This window comes from Petaurus breviceps, unplaced genomic scaffold (assembly GCF_028583685.1).
Source record: "Petaurus breviceps papuanus isolate PSGF00001 unplaced genomic scaffold, PetGlider_PUasm1.0 178, whole genome shotgun sequence".
In the NCBI taxonomy this organism is placed as follows: Eukaryota; Metazoa; Chordata; class Mammalia; order Diprotodontia; family Petauridae; genus Petaurus; species Petaurus breviceps.
Genome location: NW_027185777.1, coordinates 35,399,277 through 35,416,169, shown reverse-complemented (window position 1 = coordinate 35,416,169; position 16,893 = coordinate 35,399,277). Strand labels below are relative to the sequence as shown.

General features: G+C 37.8%; 1 protein-coding gene across 3 annotated transcripts in view; it reads right to left on the bottom strand.

The window, feature by feature from the left end:
* Positions 1-16,893, bottom strand: part of DIP2C (disco interacting protein 2 homolog C) — a 586,558-nt gene that overhangs the window by 57,716 nt on the left and 511,949 nt on the right. For all 3 annotated transcript variants that reach the window (XM_069086554.1, XM_069086552.1, XM_069086553.1), the window contains 2 exons: positions 13,197-13,365; positions 8,668-8,838 (listed from right to left, as the gene is read on the bottom strand). In XM_069086554.1, coding sequence (XP_068942655.1) covers positions 8,668-8,838; positions 13,197-13,365 — 340 coding nt within the window. The remainder of the gene's footprint in view (positions 1-8,667; positions 8,839-13,196; positions 13,366-16,893) is intronic.

Below are 16,893 nucleotides of genomic sequence, written 5' to 3'. Positions count from 1 at the left end.
ACTAGGTCAATACTTTCCACAAATTACCCAGCTGCAAGAGTAGTCAGAATGCCCAGGGTGGTATGCTCTGGAAAATATTTGTGAGTGGAAACCAACTTTCTACCTGAATTGAGTAAAATATAAGGACCCTTCTTTCAAAATATTTTCATGCAGATTCATGTGGTAAAAGCAGTACAAGAGTTAGAAACTCTCTTATACTGCCTGTGACCCCCAAAAGACCTCTTTTTCAAAGGGAAAACTTATACATGTTTGGAAAGAACAGGAAGCAAAGAAATGAAAAAAAAATATGTCCAACTTTTAGAAAACCTAACAGATCCCCAATATGAACTCACAAAACAGATAAAACAGGAGGTTTTTAACCGAAACACTTGTTTATTTCACCAAAGGCTGATTTGCTGGGTTTCTCTAAATAATGATGTCCCTTATTGTAGTTATGTCCTTTAGTTCATTAAGTTCTTGCCAGAGAGGCCAGCAGTGGCAGGAAGACTTAAAGTAATGGTGCTAGCATCTATTCAAATTGAACATTATTCAGAAGTAAAGATATATTAAGTAATGGAACTCAGGAACTGAAACCAAGATGGTGTAAAATAGGCTAGTAACTAGGGAAGGCTCATTCTATACATAACAGATAAAAACCAATCATGGTAGAGTGGGGGCCCGGGGTGAGGCTAACCACTTTACCAACAATTCCCAGGATTAAGAACTAGAACAAATCTTATAGGTCATTTAGTCCGAGCCCTTCATTTTACAAGTAAGAAAATGGCAGGCAGGGAGGTGATGTGACTTATTTAGGCTCACACAGATACTATATAACAGAACTAAAACTGGAACTCACTCCTCTCATTCCCATAAGAATTAAGCATTTGGCTGGAAACTAGAAGTGGGCCACAATCACAAAACCCCAGAGGATAGAATCAAGAGAAATGGGTAGAAGCCACAGAAAGGAAAATTTAGGCTTAATCTAAAGGGAAAAAAACCCAACTTCCTAAAAGAACCATCCAATGTAAGACGTAATAGATTCTCCCTAAATGGCTTAGTGCCCACGTGTTGGGTAAGCACTATTTATAGAGAATTATTGTTATCTACTCAGAGGAAAGTAAACTACATTCCATAGACCTTTAGTGAATAAACTATAAGGGCCCTTCTATCAAAATATTCTAACAAATATTCATGTGGTGAAAATTGTAGAGGAGTTAGAAACTCTCTTATGCTGGCTGTGATCCCACGAAGATCTACCTCTCTTAGGAGAAAGATGGCTTAGTCTAGTCCATGTCTAATTGCCTTCAAGTGGAAAGAGGACCTTAGCCAGTCAGCAAGCATTTTTTAAGTGCTTATTGTTGCAGGTACTATGCTGGGGCTACAAAGAAAGGAAGAAAACTCAATCTGTGCACTCAAGGAGCTCACATTCTAATTGGGATAGGAAACACAAATAACTGTTCAAGCAACACACATCCATATGCCTTCTTGCTGCTCTTCATGCATGATGCTGTTTCCTGCCACTAGGCCTTTTTCCCGGCTGATCCCCTATGCCTGGAATGTTCTCACTCCTCACCTGTTTCTTCTAGCTTGTGTATGAATTGTGAGCATGAATGAGGGGTTAAGAATGACAACAAGGTTGAGAGCCTGGGTGACTGGAAAGACAATGGTGCCCTTGACAATAATAGGGTGGTTTAGCAGAAGAGAGGGCTTGGGAAGAAAAATAATGAAATTCTATGGAGTTTGAGATGTCCAAGAGGCATCTGGTGATGCAGGGATTAAATTCCAGGAAGAAAGGTTAGGGCTGTATAAATAGATGTGGGAATCATCTTTATAGACATGATAATTAAACTCCTGGTACCTGATGAGATCGCTTATTGAGACAGTACAGAGGGAAGAAAGAAGGGCATCCAGAACAGAGCCCTGAGATATACCCATGAGAGTGGGCATGACCTGGATGAAGATCCAGAGAAGGAGATTTAGAGGGAGCCATCAGACAGATGGGAGAAGAATCAGAAGAGAACAGTGACCAAACATCTAGAACTGAGAGAATCTAAGAGAAGGTGATCATGAATGTTAAGGCTGGAGAGAGGTCAAGAAGGAGGAGAAATGAGAAAAGGTCATAAGGAGAACAGAGGGAGAAAGATGAGAGCAATGTTCCAGTCTCATGAGGTAGGAGCAGAATTTCCATGAGATACTCTAATTCCCTCATTTAGAACCCTTGAAAGACCTTAGGTCAAATCTTGTCTTTGCCATGTACTGACTCTGTGACCTTGGGTTAATCCCTTAACCTTTATCTGTCATGGATTCATTGTTGTAAATTATGAAAGGGAATAACAATAATTTGCTCAAAGTCATTATGAGATCCCATGATGTTTATAAAGTTGTATTTTGAAATGAACTTCTACATTATTATTACCATTATTATGATAGAGGATTTCTAGTCTGGTAGAGATTGGGCTAGGTAACTTCCAAAGTCTTTTCCATCTATATAAGCTTATATGGTTTATGTTTATTATTAGAGCAAAAATTCTACAAACCCCACTAGTTTTCATTTTATGACTCACTAGTCCATCCCAAATGTAAACATATGATACAGAGCATTTATTTACCCTTTCATAAAAAGTAAATTCTAGTAAAACTTTCATCATCTAGAATGTTTGGTGCATGATGTTTTGCTGACTTAACAGAGGGTTAAGTGGACATCCTGGATTTAGGTTTCATGAAATTTAGAACTAGAAGGGGCCTTAGAAGTCACCAGATCTAACCTCTGATTTTATGCTTGAAGAAACTGAGCCCTAGAAAGGTAAAATGACTTGTCAAAAGCCAGACAAGTAGGAGAGTAGCAAAGCCAAGATGGCAAATGGCAAAGCCAGAACCTCTGATTTCAAAATCAGTGGGTTTTGTTTTACTCTTTGCAGTTTTTTTAAACAATCTTTACTATTACCAATTTTAAAATATACATATATTTGTTCACTTTCTTGACTTGGTCACCGAATAGAACTGAATGCCTAAGTCTCACTTTGAGGATATCATTATACCTGAGTGTTCTAATTCTATCAATTCAAATTTCTAAAAAAACAGATGTAGATAAAAAGAGGGGGTATGAAGTTAGGTCTGAGTACAGGTTACTAATTGCTTTCTTTTGTTGATATTTGACTTTTTCTCCTAAAAGCAGAGTACAGGAAAAAAAAATTGACAGTTCTGGTGACTTTACTGTCAAATTAATTTTCTTTTGAGAATTCCATAGTACCTGTTGTGTTAACTTGAGCTTGAGTTGGCAGTGTGTGAATGATAAGGTGTTTCTTTTCGTCACCACCTATCCTTCACATCTTAGTCTGCATTTCTGAGCTGCCTATTTGTGGCAGAATTAGTGCTGAAGATGATGTTTAATGCTTTGCCTCTTCCACATCTGAGATTTATGGTGGAAGGCTGGGGAGAGAAGGGTTTAGTGGATGGAAAGCTTAGTGAGTCAGCAATGTAACATGGTGGTCAAAAAAGCTAATGAAATCTCAGGCTAAGCCAAAAGAAGTTCTGCATGCAGGAAGAAGAAGGAGATAGTACAAGAGTCCTGCAGCCTGCCCCGCTCACTCAACCTCCAGAGTATTGTGTTCAATTTGAACAGCTACATTTTAAGAAGACTGAAAAAAAAAGCTGGAATGCATTCAGAGGAGGGTGACCAAGATGGTAAGGGGAATGAAAACCATGCCATGAAATTAAAAAGAATTGCGGGTGTTTAATCTGGAGAAGAAAAGAATTTAGGGAAACATAGCAGTGGCCTTTAAGAATTTGAAAGGATGTCAAGTGGAGGAGGCATTGAGGCTTTTAAAAAAAAATTGTCTTACAGAATAAAACTAGGTTCAGTGGGAGTTGTAGGGAGGCAGATCTGGGCTCAATAGCACATATATACACACATACATGTATACATGTATATACTTTCCCATTTAGAGCTGTTTAAAAATGGAAAGGGCTGCTTTAGGAGGTAATGGGTTCCCTTGATGACCACATTGTTAGAGATTATATATATTTCTCTTCAGGTGTTGGACTAGAGCCCCCTGAGTCACTTCCAATTATAATATCCTGTGAATTTAAGATTCTCGTGGCTATTGATTTCACTGAGCATTGAAATGCCTGCTAGTTGTAAATACAAATTCCCTTTCAAGACATATCTTCACCATCTGTAATGAAGCAAAGATCAAAAGGTTTCATTGAAAGTGGCCTAAGGGTATTTCAATCCCCCTTCTTCCCCCCCCTCCCCAAAATTCCCTAATTTGAATCTGCTTTAGAAAAGGGGAAAAGATTTGGGCTTTGCCCCCTCACATGAATCCTATGGAGAAAGATACTAAAATTTTTATTAGAGAACAGTTTCTAACCTACTACAAGAAAAAATTCTTCATCTTAATTTTTTCAGAAGAGTAATTGTGGCTGCAGGCAACATCCTTTCCAACAGAGGTTAATAAACAAGTGACACTTTTTAGCAGCACTAGGAGAAATTTATGTTAAGGCTAATTAAACACAGAAGTCAGGATGTGATCTTTTTAATGTTCTCTTAGACACTAAATTCAACAAATTACAACTGTTTTATATTAAAAGTCAGTTGTGCAGTTAGATATTCTCGGAAATGTCATTTCCCGACAATAACAAATGGCTCGTACATCTAGATCCCCCTCTTTGTAAAGTGCCTACAATCTTAGAAGTTCATGCAAAAAATCAAAGGAATCTATTTTTCATTTTAGAAGGTCATGCCTTTGCCAAAGAATAATGACTTATGAACTCCAAGCCAACAGCGTCAAGATGCACACAGTGGGTAAATCCTGTCTTGAAATGATTGAGGAGCCAACAACTAGCCTTTGGTTTTTCAGACTGAATACTTAAAACAGCAGCCTCATAGAGATTAGTTTTTTTCTGAATTAGCTTGCCACTAGACAGGCAAAGTAGATTCTGAATAACATCATATTCAAAATGAGGTGAATAACCTAGAATTATTGAGAGCTCACTTCAGTGTTCCATTACCAACTGATTCCATCTCAAGCCTAGATTCTGTAGGGGTGACATTGGTGAACAAAAGAATGATTATACTACTCCATCATATTACTAGTTTATTCTTATATGGTGCTTCACACTGATAAAAGTACTTTCTTACACATCAGTTTATGGATTCTTATCAGGGATTAATAAGGATTATTGTTAACATGGATCGTTATCCCAGTTTTGCCATGAGGAAATTGTAATTTGGCAAAGTTAAGTTTACTAGGCCATGCAGTTAGCAAATGGTTAAGTCAGGACTCAAAAACAGGTCTTGCACCATCAAGTCTTTCCAACATATTATGCTTCCTGTACTGTTAGTGTACAACTCACACAGAAACCAAACACAAGTCCTTCCAAAAGAGATTCAATGGAAGATTGATTATTAGAGTAGAAAAATCTGATTCTTTGTGCTAAAGTTTAAAAAACTTTAAAAAACTACTTTGGGGACATTCTGAGTTAGAGTAATAAGTCATTAGGAGAAGCAATAGAGTTACCTCTTAAGGCTGCAGAATGTTAGAGCTCCCTAAGAAATTTCTCCCTGTTCACATCATATTATACATCAACCTTTCTTAGGCAGGGACTGATTCTTTGCTCATCCTCATGATCTGACAGCTATTTGTTCAGCTACAAGACCTCAACTAATTGAATGAATGCTCTTTATGTACACCACCTTGTTCAACCTGACCTTGCACTAGAGCAAGTTGGGTTCTTAAAATTTTTGATTATGCAGACGGTGCCACACACAGGCATGAGGAAGAACTGACTATTTTTTTTTCTCCAGTTCACAAATCTAAATTTAAAACAGGACCCTTTGATCCCTCTTTTCATGATATAGAAAATCTGAAAACTATTTCCTTTTGACATAGGTTAGGAAGAATGGAGAGGTCCAAGAAGCAAAGACACCGAATTCCTTTTTCCATGGAGTGTGCCTAGCTCATGTATAACTTGTTCAAAATATAAGTATAAACAGTAGGCAGGGAAGTAAAAGAAATAGGCTTTCTAATTTTCTCTGGAATATGTTCAGAGCCTATCAGATTAAACAGAGTTCACCGTTTGCTGCTGTATCATGGTGAGTACTGGGAATATATGAATTCAAGCAGTCTGTATCTCATGAGATCCATTAAGTTACAAAGGAGATCTGTAAACATGAGCTTCCTTTTCCCCTTTAAAACAAGAGGTTCAGGTCATTATTGTTCCATGAAAAGTCTTAAAAGCAGTGATGGATGATTCCAAGATTAGTGAATTACGACTTCTCTTCATTTGATCAGCTCATGATACATTTAGTTTCTTTTTTTTTTTAAAGCAATAGGGGTTAAGTAACTTGATCAAGGTTACACAGCCAGTTATTTCTGGGTGTGGTGCTGAGTATCTGAGCCTGGATTTGATCCAGGTCATCCCGACACTGGAGCCAGTGCTTTTACTCGCTGAGCCACCTGGCCGCCCCTAAGCAATTGGGGTTAAGTAACTTGCTCAAGGTTACACGGCCAGGTGTTTCTGGGTGGGTGCTAAGTGTCTGAGCCTGGGATTCGATCTCCAGGTCTTCTCAACACTGGAGCCGGTGCTCTTATTCGCTGTGCTACCTGGCTGCTCCGATACATTTCATTTCTGAGGAAATGTAGTGTGTGGGTATATTCTTTACATGACGACTATGTTTCTGAAAAGTTTTATATTTTCTTGTTATAAGTTCCAACACTTTTTTAATAGTTGAATGAGCTTGCTATCTGAAGGAGTCTAGTCCTATGTTCTTGGGAATTAAGCATACTCAATGAACATTTTTGGAAAGCTAATAATCACCCCTGAATTTAAGTGACTCTACAATTCAGTTTCTTCCATTTGGAATTTAAGTATAAAATTGATCAATTACTACCTTATAAGATATGGTCCTCTCTTGGTTAATGCCTACCAATCATGTCAAAGATGATATGTTCTAAATGTTATGGTTTCTTTGTACAATCTGTTTTGTTTTCCTTTTGTGAAAGGACTTCCTAAAGCACTTCAAAGTGACAGCTGAGGCAGAAATAGAATGAATATGCTTTTGTTGCCAAGTTGTCACCCAATTTTTTTCTCACAGTCTCACTTGGGGAGCCCCAGTTACTCTCTGGGGAAGAAAGGAGTTATTGCTGAATTTGAGAAGGAGTCAGAATGATGAAGGCACAAGAAGGCAATAAGAGGGCAGGCTGCCTGGACATGAACACGGTAGTAGAAGACTGATTGGAAATAGGGAAAGAGAAAGAAAATAGAGATGGGGAAAATAACTGATTGGAGATGAGGGAATAGCAGAATAGAGAGTAAGTAGAAATGGGGAAAATACTTTCAAGACTCTTCTGGGTCTTTCTTTTTAAAAGTTACATTTAGTTGCTTTTTAAAAAAATTCTGAACTTAAACACCAAAAGAAAGGGAAAGAGAGAGAAAAAGGGGAAAAAAAACCATTTCCACATAGAGGGAAGAACAGAAAATTATAATCACATATGAAAATTCTAAATCTGTTGTGTATGCCTTGGGGTTTTTTTAAAGGTATACACAAAATTTTAACATGTTGCTTTCAAAGTTGTCCTGCTTCTCCGTATTTCCTTCTGCCTTCTTTCTGTTTTCTTCTTTGCATTAAAAAATGCTTCCAAGACCCTTTTTGCTTTATTTTTGGGGGAGGGAGACAACTCTATCAATATCTCCCCACTCCAAGAAATAAACAAAATAGATATTTATCCTTTTGTAAACAAGTAGGCAAAAGTAAGCAAAACAATTTCACCCACACCCATGGGAGTGTGAATTGAAGAGATTCAGGGTCTGAGTAATGAATGAGAGTGATACAAGTCACCATGTGGATTTTCTTCTTAAAATGCCATAGAAAGGATGCGTTTTATACTTCTATACCCCAAGGGCAAGTTCAAGGGATTTAGTTATAAAGGATTTTATTGAAAGAGGAAATGTCTTTACCCTCTTTAAAAAAAAATTAGTCTTAACTCTGGGAAGTTTGGCCTTTTCCATGGACTGGGGTGTCCTGGGGTGTCTCCTTCTACAAAACAAGAGCTTAAGGAAAGGCAGCAATTATAAATATGGTTGGAAGGGACACTGATGAAGGAGAAGGAAGAAAATAAGTCAGATTTTCTTTGGCAGATTTGAAAGGCTAATAAATGGTTATCTCAGAGATCTGTCTTTCTTAACAATTAAGGCAACGAAATTAAACTGGGATTGTGATTTAAGTAATGTCAATACAACAGGAGATATTTGAACCTGCTTCAAGTGACTTATTTCTTCAAAAAGCAATTATTTGCCTGGTCATATCACACCAAACCTTTAAAGAGACAGGGATACAGGATATATGAATACATTATTCCAAGTATCGAATCTTTAGAAAAACAGAGAGCAGAAGTTGTGACAAACTGCCATGCTTGTTACTAAAGTTAAAAGATTTCAGGATTGGGTAAGTGCTAAGAATACCCATTATGAATAATGTTTACTGACAAATGTGAAACTGCAAGAAAAAAAAAACAATAAAGTCAACATCTATGTACCAACCACATGCATTTGCTGAAAAGATGACAAAACCCCTAAGCATCATAACCAGAAAAAAAAAGGTCAAAAACTTCAGATTTGTGGTGCATATGTAGCATCTACGTGTCACCTCTTTGATTCTAGCACCTGAACGACATTAGTGAAACTCACCTGTAAGCAGATTGCCAGGTTAACTCTACAGCCAAATGATGTGCTAACAGCTCGTGGATGGAGACCCAGATCTTTAAATAATTTTGAAAATGATTGTGTGAGGGCTATTCGAGGACGTTCTTCTGCCACTACCACACACGTCCGAACTCGGGACAAGTCCAGTCCTCTTGCCTGGGAATGATAATAATGGCATTGATTGGTAAGGTAATCTCACTCTTGTGTATCTCCATGTGAAACCATGAATCCCATTACTTTGCAATGACAAAGGAACAAGACCCAGTGCCACATGGTCAACTCGTGTGTTTTTCATGGGTAGCTTTAGGACTCAACTGACTACCTATTTAAAACATCTACTGTGACATTTGGAACTGAAGAGATAATATAAAAACTGGTATATCACTGATGTGGGGACCCTCTCCATCAAAGCAGACCAGACTCAGAAAGGTTAAGTGACTTATCTATAGTCACACAGCTAGTAAGAGTCAAAAGGCAAGACTTGAACACAGGTCTCCTTGACTCTGAGACCAGCCCTTTGTCTTCCACCCTGGGCTGCCTTTCTGAAGTAGTAATACCAAACACCTTTTCTGAATAGCTGCAAGGTCACCAGAACAGCAAGTGAAGCAGGGGAGATAGAGAAAAATGAATGCTTCTGAGAAGGTAATTCAAGGCTAGCGAAAAACAGGAAAAGAAGTCTGACGAAATGTTTGTGTGTGTGTCTTTACAAGCTTGAGTGTGTGTGTGAATTTCTCAGCATGCACAAGAGAGAAAAGCAAAAAATCCCAACCCACTGGATGTAAATAGGAAACCAGACATTTCCAATGACTTCATAAAGATGGATCATGCATTTTATGTCCTGTGGCCCTTAAAATACCCAATGATATATTCCCAGTGATTAATCACTTTATAGTTTTATGGTAGAATATTTCTGCATTGGATGAGGTCCAGTGAGCAAAAGTACCAGAAATCAGAGGGGGAGGAATTCAAATGAGCCAAGCAGAATGCTTTTGGTGGTAATGGTTGGCACAGCTCACATTGAGAGTAAACAAAGTTGTTGGATGGCATCCCAAAGAGGAATGACCACAGGCACTGATGTATGTTGTCTGCTGGTATGAAAATGAGGGACAAAGAGAGAACTCCTCAAAATAAAGCCAGTCTGTTCTTTACCTTCTATCATTGCTAACAAATGCACTTCTGACTGCAGCAAAGAACTCAAGATAATGTTGACATGAACAGGTGTGAAAATGTCTGTCTGCATTGTTTTTACTTGCTATATTCAACTATTATAATGATAAATCACACATTTATGTGATAGTTTATAGTTTGGAAAGCAATTTCTAAACAGCAACTCTGAGAACTAGCTAATGTAACTCTGTGGCTTTTGTGACAATGTAAATCTCTCCTGGTATTGTTGCTTTCAAATGTTTATCCCGTTGGTCTTGTACTGAATGTTAGGCTTGACAGAGAAATCTTTTTTTTTTTTTTTGCTTTTTGGAGGGGGAAGAAAGGGCAATTGGGGTTAAGTGACTTGCTCAAGGTCACACAGCTAGTAAGTGTGTTGTGTCTGACACTGGATTTGAACTCAGATCCTTCTGACTCCAGGGCTGGTGCTCTATTCACTGAGCCATGTAGCTACCCCGAGAAATCTATTTTTATATAGCTAGACAATGGTACTATCCTTTACTAAGGTCTTAGTTTGATGCCTCACTGTCTCGTGGAAGTAATAGTGGTTATTTGAAGTCTGGGTCACTTATTTCAGTACAAACTCAGGCAGCTCCTACTAAATTAGAAAGGCCTAGGGGCGGGCCAGGTAGCACAGCCAGTAAGAGCACTGGCCCCAGAGTTGGGATGACCTGGGATCAAATCCAGGCTCAGACACTTAGCACCCACCCAGAAACACCTGGCTGTGTAACCTTGAGCAAGTTACTTAACCCTAATTGCTTAGGGGTAGCCAGGTGGCACAGTGAGTAAGAGCACCGGTTCCAGTGTCGGGATGACCTGGGATCGAATCCAGGCTCAGATACTTAGCACCACACCCAGAAATAACTGGCTGTGTAACCTTGGGCAAGTTACTTAACCCCAATTGCTTTAAAACAAACAAACAAATAAATAAATTAGAAAGGCCTCAAGTCTGAGATTCCCATAGACTATGGCTGTGGTCGGCTACGTTAGGACCAGCTAAGTGTGAGAAGGCTCATAACAGGAAGACTGACCACCAAATAATCAACTTTATTGGCTACAGTAGTCATAAAATCATCTACAGAAGTGTTCCATTTAGTGTTGGTGAAGAGTAGTCACGCTGATGGCCTCAGAAGTAATAGGAAGTATAGACGATATTCTATGTCATACTATATCATATTATCAACTATTACATCACATAATATATACATATATGGTTTTTGCTTTGTTATGGACCTCTGATTTGATTGGCAGGAGGAATTTCAAGGTAATAAACACTGTTGTAACTAGGTCTTAGAGAGCTGTCTGGGGGTCTTGAGAGGTTAAGTGATGTAGCCCATGTCACCCAACTAGTATGTATCAGAAGGACCCAGGCCTTTATAACTCTCAAGTCAGGTCTATTCTACTCTATCATGCTGTTTCTTATATATACGATACAGTTTACTGCAATACAGCATCAATATAAGGCATGCAAACATATTATACGTGTATATACCTATAGTATTCTCTCTTTCTACACATACACACATGACTCACATAGTATTGAAGGGTTTGCACACATATACATGCATATGTGCTATAGCTACAGCTATGTGAAACACGTCTCTATCAAGAATGGTGCTTAAGATAAAACCAAGAGAATACATAGTATAAGCTGAAAATGTCAGAAAGGATCCTCTTGTGTGGACATTTGAATTTACAAGATCAGTAGAATGAAAGGCACCATTACCTAATGGAAAGTGCATTCTGACATCTACTGTTTTGGTTTATGATGTGTGTTTTATCAATTCCTTCTACTGATATTAGACATTGTCCAGATGTTGAGCAATTAGATGTAACTTATGAAGAGCTCTAAGCAATGATATATTTACTGTTTAGGCCTCACTAGTTCTGACATTTAAAAATAAAGTACTCAAAAGACATCTTTTCTCAGTTCAGTTATTCAATGTTCTGAATTGTATCTTCATGTTCTATGACTATTCTTGCATTTAGGGAATAGCTGTGGGGAGAGCATGCAGACACAAGTGTTTCAAACTCTGAAGGTTCACCCTATTTTTAAAAACGTCCCCAAATATGGTTGAGTTCAGGAGTGTCAACTCTGGATTGCTAAATTTGGTTATGATAATGAAAAACTTCACATTTATTTTACAATAGATATTAGAAACAAGGAGTTATTTGAATTTGCCATGAAAATATGAAGTAACTTGGGTGTCCTTGGATTATATTAAGAAAAAAAGGCATCCTTCCTTACTTCATGGTAAAGATAGTATGAAAATTGAACAAACTGTCTTCTGTAATTCTTTAAGTGAAACTCCAATGAAATTTAAGAAACAATCATTAGTATTCTTTGAAATACTGGTCTCTTGACATCTACACACACTCTAGAGGTAAATTCTATAAATCCTTTAAGAGCACTATAGTTCTCCTCTCTTTGAACCTTTGCCAGATGAAATCCTACCCATCCTTCGGATACCATCTCCTCCAAAGAATGTAGCCTTTCTTGATCCCACCAGCTAGAAAGGATCTTTCATTCCCTGATCTCAGGATATTTTGCATCTCTCTTACACTTTCACATGATACATACAATTCATCTGCAAATTAAATTTTCCCTTCTAGGCTGTTTTCCCCCTTCTAGACTATACACAATGAGGGAACTTATTTGACATTGTATGGCACTCAGTACCTTCCTCAAAACTTTTCACATAGTATGGACAGAAGGACTGGACTTGTGATTTCATTGATACAATTAACTCTTGGGTGAAGAAACTTCTCATACCAATTCAAGTCAGTACCTTCTTGGCACTTCGTAGTTTTGCCTAGAGCATAAAGTAGAGTAGTTATGGGACTTTCCCAGAGCCCCACAGCCAGCATGCATCAGAGGTGAAACTTCAACCCTGGCTTCAAGGTTGGCTCTTTGTCTATCATTCACTCACATGAAGCAAAGGCAAAACCCCAAGCTTTCAGAGTTACAATGATGAAATGAAGTCATGATTCTGAGCATTTCATAGATCCAGAGGTCTGGCACCTGGCCCTTAAATTTACTTTGTGTTAGTGAGGTGAGAGAAATTAAAAAAAAAAAAGCTGAGATGATTCTCAAAGATGAGTATTTCTAATATCTTATGTGAAAATGGTCTTGGAAGCAGCAGGTAATGGTATTCTGGCTTTTATGAAAGCTCTTATCAGTTTTACCAAGAATTTATAAATGTATAAAATACATTTACCATAAATGTAATTTCTCTCCTTCAATGACTACAACCAGGAATGTGCCCTGTCAAAAGGGTAAACAGGCAAAAGATACCCTGGTATTGCTGAAAGGGCCTGCCTACTCTTAAAAAAGAGGTGGGATTGCTTACCTTCAGTGATTCTGTCTGTGAGCCTAGTCCCTTGGTGCAAAGCTCCATGACTGAGTAGGAACAGAAAGTGTCTCGGACTTTATACTGACTCACAGCAAGAAGCCATAGGGCAGGATTGGTCTCCAGCTCTGAGGGAGGGATCAGAATAGACTGGTGTCCTGAATAAACGCTGTAAACAGAAGACTGCTGGTCAGGTGAGGGTCAATTCTCTGTAGATGGTTTTCTTTTAATTTTTAAAATGTTTTTAACATTCTTTTTTTTAATTTTGAATTCCAAACTCTCCCTCCCTCCAGTCAATTCCCTACCCATTGAGAAGGCAAGCAATATGATAACCCATTTATATGTGTGAAGTTATGCAAACATTTCCATATTAGCTAGGTTGCAAAAAAAAAAAAAGCAAGACAAATGAAGAAAGTGAAAATCTACAGACAGTTCGAAGGCAAACAGAAAGGAGTGTCATCATCTGATAGAGGCCATTTGCAGACCTATGACTAACTCTATGTAACCCTGAACAAATCATTCAACTTATACGCTTTGATTTCTTTATCTGTAAAATGGGAAGAACGGCATCTCCCCTGAATACTTCACAATCACATATGATGATGTTTCTGAAACCCCTTTAAATATTTACAAGTCAGGTATTTCATGATGTACCTTTATTTAAAACAAATATGCTATTTGGCTCCTCATCTTATAACCTGCTATATTTATCTCTGTAAACTGGTCCTCCTGAACCAGGAAGGATGTCATTTTGGTGGAACTCTCACATTTGGTGGTGTCTATGGTACTAGCAAAAAATGATAAAAATATTGGGAAAATGGAAAATTGCCAAATAATGGATTGCCCAAACTGTACTTTTTTTATTGCTTCTTGGATGTCATGTCCTAATATCAACAACTTCTTTTCATTATGATAAAATCATCCCAAGTCAACCATATTCTTCCAATTGCCCCAGGCAAGCAGATACACTTTTTTCCTTTGCTAAGGGTTACATTAGAGGTAGTTTTCTGTTTTAAAGAATTTTAGGGGAAAGGCAGTCACAGTGGTTGGCATCATTAAATGTCGCTGTGCAAAACCCAATTTTATCCCAGTATGGTCAATAAAGGCTTTCCAGCTATAAGAATACAGGTAAAAGAAAAACAAACAACAGTTCATAAAGTATTTGATGAATGAATCTGGCTGATAAGAATTCATTATTCATTTTTTTTTGCCTTTTTTTTTTTTTTGGAAGGCAATTGGGGTTAAGTGACTTGCTGAAGGTTACACAGCTAATTGTTTTGGGTGGGTGTTAAGTGTCTGAGGCTGGAACCAAACTCGGATCCTCCTGACTCTAGGGCTAGAGCTTTACTCACTACGCCACCTAGCCACCCCTATTCATTTATTTTTAAGGGAAATGCCACGTGTTTTAGGATTCAAACTGAGATCTAGATCCCAATCCATTGATCTTTCAATACTACCACAGACCCACAGAAATGAAGAGATCTAGTCAACGTGTGACATGGGTAATAAGTGGCAGAGGTTGGAATTCAAGCTTGTCATTTGAGCCAAATCTAATGTTTTTTCCACTACATCTTGGTTAGTCATTTACATACATACATACATACATACATACATACATGTGTGTATCTAGTTCTCCCTTCTAGACACTAAAATAATGAAATGTCCTTATTTGTCCTTGTATGCCACTCAGCACCTTGCTGAGTATTTTTAACATATTGTAGATGGAGGGACTAGACCTGTGATTTCATTGATTAAATTGCTCTACCTTCATTTACTATTAAGATGAGGAAAAATATTCAAATATTGCTCTGGTGTATTTCAAGACCTCTAAAGTAGCCACTATTTGCAGAGGCTATTTTGAAGCAACTAAAAACAAATTTTATGTGTCTTTTGTTTTAATACTAGAATATATGTTTTGTTTAAATCAAGTCTTCCTTTAAAAGGCTATTCAAGGTATACAAGAAAAATAACCAAGAAGACCATAAGTCAGAGATCAGTTTGGGGACAAATCCTGAAATCTAAGAAATTAGGAGAAGAACAAATTAAAAGTAACTCTCTCCTCTCCTTCTTTCTCAACTCCCTGGCATCCAATTGAACAAGGTGATCCGTATCTTGGATGAACATCTGCCTCAAACACATATTTAGTCAAAGCCCAGCCTACAAGCAATAATTGACTATATCCCTAAATTCCTTTTAGATATATTAAGGTGAATGAAATGCTTGTTATTTAAAAAAAGTAATTTCTGTCTAAAAGGAACATAAAGAAATGTTTTCAAAACTAATCCTTATTACATTTTTTGTAATTAATTATTACATGTAAGCAAGTTCTTTGTAATAAAAGCATATCCCGTCCTCCTCCATCAGGTGAAGAAGCTCTCTTCTGTTTGCCTTCATGGTTAAATGGCAGTTGCTGTCAGCTGAGTTCTGCTGTGGGTTTTACTTTAATCCCTACCATGTCCTGTTGTCAGTGAACTTGTTTTAAAATTTTATTTCTCTAAAACAATTATAACAAAACTTTTTCCAAATGGAAAATAACATACTGGATTAGAAACCTGTTGATGATTTGGGGAAAGTAAAAGGGAGGGATCTAAATGGAGAGAGGAAGATCCTGAGATGGATGCTTCAGGTAACATACATATGGAAGCGAGAGATCTTTTATGTCTCCTAGGTCAGCGAAGGGCTTTTTCTGACTTACAACTTTAAAGAAAATTTAGAATATTTACACATTAAATGGTTTTAATATCTCTTCTTCCACTCTAAATTTATTTCTCCCCACCCTTAAATAGCTGGTTTTGCCAAAAGGGAGGATGTCTTGTAGTTGTAAAGACAGTTTGCAGGCAAATACATGGCACTTTGGACTCTCAGTTTAAAAGGGATTAGGAATTGGAAAGCCTTTCCCATAAATCAAGCATTAAAATGGATTACCTCTGTGAAAAGGGGGTGATCTGAGTGAAGAATAGGGATCTAGGGATATTTAGGGTCTTAAACTCAGCTCTAATGATGACTTTCTCCCTGGACCCAACTGAACTTACCTAGCCAGAGGGGGTGCTTAGAGGATTAGTCGTGGTTTATCAAGTACTTGGAAGATGAAAAGTGCTAAATATTATTAACTGCATTTTAGTTGAGGATGTATCCATCATTAAACTTGCATGTGCTTTTGTGAAATACCCCTTCTTGTCACACTTGCTTGGCTGGCAAGGATATTTGTTTGGAAACAAAAGGCTTATTTACTACTCCCTCTTGAATCTCTGATGAAGTGACAGTGCCTAATTTGGTGTATCATGGTTTCTGAGGAGGCGACCAGGTGATGATGTCAAAAACAGAACTGGAACTTCCCAAAGGGATCAGAAGCACACCATCCCTGCACACACACAGACTGTTGTCATCCCTCTTGTCTGGAGAATGTGGCTTAATGCTGGTTGTGTGGAATAGTAAAAACACTAGACTAAGAATGAGGAGAACTGGTACTCTCTGTGATTCTGAGCAAGTCACAAGCATATTTTTCATCTTGGTTTCTTATCGGGTCTACTGCACAGGGCTGTTGTCAGTCAATAAGCATTTTTTTCTGAGCTCACCATGTCAAGTGCTTGTTAGGACACTCACATAAGATAATGGATGTGAAAACACTTTCAAAACTACAAAGTGCCCAACAAATACGAGTTTTCATTAAAATCAAAAGGACTTAGATGAAACGGAG